At 42.0% G+C, this 5,155-nt stretch overlaps 1 protein-coding gene across 1 annotated transcript; it reads right to left on the bottom strand.

Annotated features, from left to right (window-relative positions):
- Window positions 1–3,618: 3,618 nt before the first annotated feature.
- LOC129863141 (transcription factor HES-7.1-like) lies at window positions 3,619–4,683 on the bottom strand. Its single transcript, XM_055935078.1, has 3 exons — window positions 4,639–4,683; window positions 4,246–4,341; window positions 3,619–4,131 (listed from the first exon to the last, which is right to left on the bottom strand). Exons 1-3 carry the CDS (start codon window positions 4,681–4,683, stop codon window positions 3,619–3,621), a joined length of 654 nt encoding a protein of 217 aa, XP_055791053.1.
- Window positions 4,684–5,155: the final 472 nt, after the last annotated feature.

Here is a 5,155-nt window from a genome sequence, read left to right as displayed (position 1 = left end):
GGCATCACAGTGTATTGTACAAAGTTATCAGGCATAACAAAACCTGATATGTCAGAAGCTCTAGAGGTCAGAGGCACCTGCCAATAACATTTTAAAAAATCTAACTTACGTAAGCAGCAGAGCCAATTCTATCAATGCAGTCATCTAATCGAGGTAGAGGAAAAGAATCAGACTTTGTAACTGCATTTACTCGACGATAGTCTGTGCATAAGCGGGACGTACCGTCAGGCTTAGGAACAAGAATACATGGGGAACTCCAGGAGCTGTTACTGGGTTTTGCCATGTCATTCTGTAATAAATAAGCTACCTCACTTTTCATTACCTCCCTTTTCTTTGCATTAACCCGGTACGGATGCTGGCGTATAGGAGCAGCGTTCCCTACATCCACGTCATGTTCCAAGATGGACGTGCGACTTGGAAGGTCCTGAAACACATTGAGAAAACGGTTTATCAATAGGATAAGATCCTTAGTTTGATCGTTATCCAAATGTTCCATTTGAGAGGGTAACTTCTTCAGCATCTCTGAATTACATAGGCGTTCACACTGCTGTAACGTATGGCGTAACTCCAACCCATCCTCCTTATCCTCTAGGTCCCAGCCAGGCTTCAGCACCACCGCAGCCACACTGGAGATGGCGGGCTGGACCGGCTTACTTGAGGAGCTGTCTGGAGAGTCACGTACATAATATGCTTTTAGCATGTTAACATGACACACACGGGAAGAACGCCTTCGATCTGGGGTCTTTATCACATAGTTGGTGTCACTGAGTTTCTTTTCCACCAGATATGGTCCAGAAAAACGTGCTGACAGAGATGAGCCAGGACCCATTATGTTACGCATGCCTCTGAGAAGAGGGAACGCAACACCCTGCTACAACTCAACTCCCCGTGAAGTGAAAGAGGTATGGACTGTAGGTGCGAGTAAGTTGTTGCTGAGGGAGCTGATTGGTTATGTCTGTTATGTGTTATAGGACGCACTGTTTTGATTATTGAAATTGTTTGTTGTTCTGTTTCATTTGTTCCCAGGGGGGAAGGAGAAGGCACTTTGGGAGTGCTTAGGCAAGAGGCCCGCGGGTATACATATACCCGTAGTATATTCAATGTCTAGGCACACTAGGTAAGACCTGGGCGGACCACCCCCTTGTATTTAGGTTAGGGCACCAGGTGGTGCTAAGTTAGGTAAGTTAAGTGGGTAGGCAGGTTAGATAGGAGAGGGGGAAGCTTGGATATTTACTTTCTTTGCTTTGGTTCCGTCCAGCCCCTTTTCCCCATATTACCGTTTAAGGAAATAAATCCTAGTAAACGGTCAATTCTGACTTTTGTCATCCTTACTCGCACCTACAGTCCATACCTCTTTCACTTCACGGGGAGTTGAGTTGTAGCAGGGTGTTGCGTTCCCTCTTCTCAGAGGCATGCGTAACAAGTAACCTGCACAAGTGAAAAATGTAATACAAAGTGAATTCGTGGAAGATGTCAGGATAGTCATGAGGATAAATTGCATAATGGGGTGTACAAATCTGTAGGCCGATTGAAACGGACTGATGGCCAATGTAACCCAGTGAAGTGATGAAAGTAGTTGGTTCAAGTTAGTTTGACACAGATCATTGTCCTGCTTTCTCACGGTGTCCCAGGTTTAAGAACTTGTATATCAAATAGGACCTCATGGTGCTTGCGTAGAATCCATCACATCCGCAGTAAAACCCCTGGGCACGTGTGTTAAAGCGCTAACAAAAGCCACGCATATTGTAATTATAACAATGGAGGTGTAGGCGAGTGTCGACGAGTCTCCAGTGTGACACGGATTTGCAAATGAATTAAGTGACACCTCAGCCTCTCAAACACAGACAGGCACACGCACAGCCACAAGGTATTGTCCATTCCAATCGGCACAACATTTTACGCACAGAACCAACACGCGCTTCTGACTTTGTTAGTGGATGAATATTGCTTTAATACAATTGACTATTACACTATTATTTTGATTTAATTATATTGTTATATTAGCCTATGTTAATTAACATTTCAGAGGTCAATGTGTGCGCTTGAGAACTGGGAATCTGGGAATGCTCCACCAGATAGTCGTTGGCGGTATTTGCTAAATGATGTACAAATTCTAACAGGTAATAAAGAACAAACTGCTGTCTTTCCTACATCTTTTCCCAAGGGAAAAATCTCAGGACAATTTCCCAGTGTATCACATCAGGGACCATATATGATTTTGGTCTCCTCATTTTCTTAGCTTGTCAATATAACTATTCCAGGTTAATCTTATAAAAAATGGGGCCTTTATTGAGCCACATGCTGTAAAAGGTACTTTGTCTGAGAAAGGTAGTGTGAATTTATAATATTATTGGAAGTAGGTAAGATTCCATCAAATAACATTCTAATAACCGAATAATATGGTGATATTGATAAATATATATCCTGTCTAAGAAATATGTCTTCCGTCCCAGACTTAAATTAATCGGATCAAGTCAGACTTTTTATAATTGCCACACATTGTAATTGTACTGATGATGAACCACATTTGTTAAATATTATTAGCTCAGACTTACTAATTTTAATGAATGTTAATTACGTTGGAATTTGCTTTCAGACTATAGGTTACTCTCGATATTTGAGGGTAAATCGTTCTATAGTTGTAAACGTTCCTTACACCAAGGCTGTCACACTGCTGTTTTAGGCATAATTTGTTAATAAGCCTATATAAAATATACTCTGGGGGGGAAAACTACGTTTTTTTCAGTTAAGGAAAATGAAATATTTTACCATGAACCTCTGAACAAAATACTGTGAATGAATGATTCATTCCTATATTCCAAGAAGTAGAGGACATCATTTTTCTAAGTCGAGAGAAACTCCTTGTTTCCGTCATTCCGCATTCTATCGGTTACAAAAAGGCCCTAAAAACCTTCGTTGGAGTTTGAAGTGTGATTGGAGGTCGCTGTCCCTGAACCGTTTGCTCTTCTTAACCGGGACGTAACAGGTGTTAAAGCACGTGCTCTCGTCGCGCCTTTGACTTAAACACACACATGCCAGCTATCAATGAAATTAAAATCTATGAAAACTTTGCAGTACTTTTAACTGGCATCGGAACGTGCCTAGACACCTTGAGTAAGTTGAATGGTAAATAAGTCATTTAATTATTGAATGTCTGTCTGAGAAAGCAGATGACAACAATAACCAAAAACAAGTTTGACACTTTAATACATTATGGATTAAGATACCATTGAGACAATGTTCTTAAAGGAATGTGTTTTATTTGTATTTCAACATACAGGTCTATATATCTGGAAAAACATAGGAACAAGTCCCATAATAAATTAATGTGCAAAAATAGACAAGATATCAGAGTACAACAACTTATACATAGTACATGTTGTAATAGTAAAGTATAGAGAAATTGTACAATATTTCGGATTTACATATTCTTTGCAGTACAACATTGTCATATCACTGCAAATCTATGAGGTCCCTGAGTCCAGTGTTTACAACACTGTATGCATTTAAACACCATAGCAACCTCAGCAGCAAAGGATGTGGCATCCTGGTCATCAGTTCATAGGATATTAGAGTTGTTTTACAGTTCAATATCCCAATTCAGGCTCCTCTGCTCGATCAGGGCCAAGGCCGCCACACAGACTGGATGGCCAGGAGGTTCTGAGATTGGGCTTCTTTGGCAGCGTGTCTGTGGGGCAGCTGGGGAGGTTTGGGATCTCCATGTCGGAGTGGAGCTCTGTGAGCATGAGACAGATGTCTCCTGTAGACTTCACAAAGCTGTTGTCTGTAGTGGGACTCCTGTATCTTCATCAGGTGTGAGGACTGGTGGCACGTTGTGCTGGGCAGAGAGTTGGAAGAGTGGGATTTAGCCGGAACTTCGGTGTTCATACAGGCATAGCTGTTCAAACGAGCAGAGAAAGGAGAGTTCAGTGCTGCCTCCAGCTGCAGGCCCTCCCCTTCCTGCCCCAGGAAGTGTGCAGCTCTCTGCAGGCAGCCTGAGAAGCCATCCTGGAAGGGATGTTGCTTTTCTCCATCTTCACCTTTCTTCCTGTCCCCATCTCCAGTGTTCTGGAGAAAGAGAACAGTGTGTTCCAGGATCTCAGCTTTCTCCACTCTACGCTGAGTCACACCCTGTTGGAGAGAAAGAGAGCAGATTAATGCACAGTCATGCTACACTTCTCAGAGGAGCTGACACCTGTATGAGCTGCATTTAGAGCAGAGTCAAGTTAGAGGTGAATTTCATACTTTATGTAGTGGTCCCTGCAGCAGCAGGGTTCTCAGGCTCTCCAGACTGTGGTTCAATCTCTCTCTCCGACGTCTCTCCACCTGAGGCTTGAGGAGCTACAAGAGGAAGATGAAAGGAGATCAGACCAGGGAGATTAGACCAGTGTCTCTGCTAAACCAGTGTGTCTGAAACAGTCACTTTGTACTAAAGTAAGGGCTCCTAAAACCTACATATATTTACATGGTAGGACTAGCTCCTTAGGTACATTTTAGGAACACATTGTTATTACAACATCAGTCAACAAGCTAATATCAAAATAGGCCTACATGTTTCAGTTCAAATCGATTTTGATTGACTAATAGGTATTACAGATATACTGATGAATATAATCACTTCAAAGGTTAAAATCTCACCATTCTGTTCATTTTCCTGTTCTCTTTTTCTTCAAGTGGTTTCATCTTTGTTAATCAACAAGCTGCTTTAAGAGCATATTCATCCAGAGGTCAGAGAATGTGCAGATGTAAATAATCAAGAACAGTAGTGCAGCTGTGCTGTGTCTCTGAAGAAGAATCTCAATATGGCATTTCTGTCTCTGGACGACTTTTAAATCCTTAGGAATACGAGGTGACTTTACACTCCTCCCATTGCCACCGGTAGCCAATCCATGAGCTTCGCGGTACGCGCCTTGTACTGTTGAAATACAGTAGAGTAGCCTGTACAAGTTAGAAATGTCATACAAAGTGAATTCATAGAAGACGTCAAGATAGTCATAAGGAGGATAAATAGTATAATGGGGTGTAAAAATGTAGGCCGATTGAAACAGGCTGATAGCCAATGTAACACAGTGAAGTGAAGAGAGCAGTTGGTTGAAATAATTTCGACACGGATCATTGTCGCGTTTTCTCACGCTGTCCCACGTTTAACAAGGTG

This window comes from Salvelinus fontinalis, chromosome 10, assembly GCF_029448725.1.
Source record: "Salvelinus fontinalis isolate EN_2023a chromosome 10, ASM2944872v1, whole genome shotgun sequence".
NCBI lineage: Eukaryota > Metazoa > Chordata > Actinopteri > Salmoniformes > Salmonidae > Salvelinus > Salvelinus fontinalis.
The sequence above is the reverse complement of the archived record's forward strand: the minus strand, read 5'-3'. Positions and strand labels throughout refer to the sequence as shown.

Bases quoted from the DNA above. Each gene is read 5' to 3' on its own strand.
- LOC129863141 (XM_055935078.1), bottom strand. From the start codon at position 4,683: ATGAAACCACTTGAAGAAAAAGAGAACAGGAAAATGAACAGAATG. The intron at 4,342-4,638 runs GTGAGATTTTAA...TTCCTCTTGTAG, and splicing joins ACAGGAAAATGAACAGAATG to CTCCTCAAGCCTCAGGTGGA. The intron at 4,132-4,245 runs GTATGAAATTCA...TCTCTCCAACAG, and splicing joins TGCAGGGACCACTACATAAA to GGTGTGACTCAGCGTAGAGT.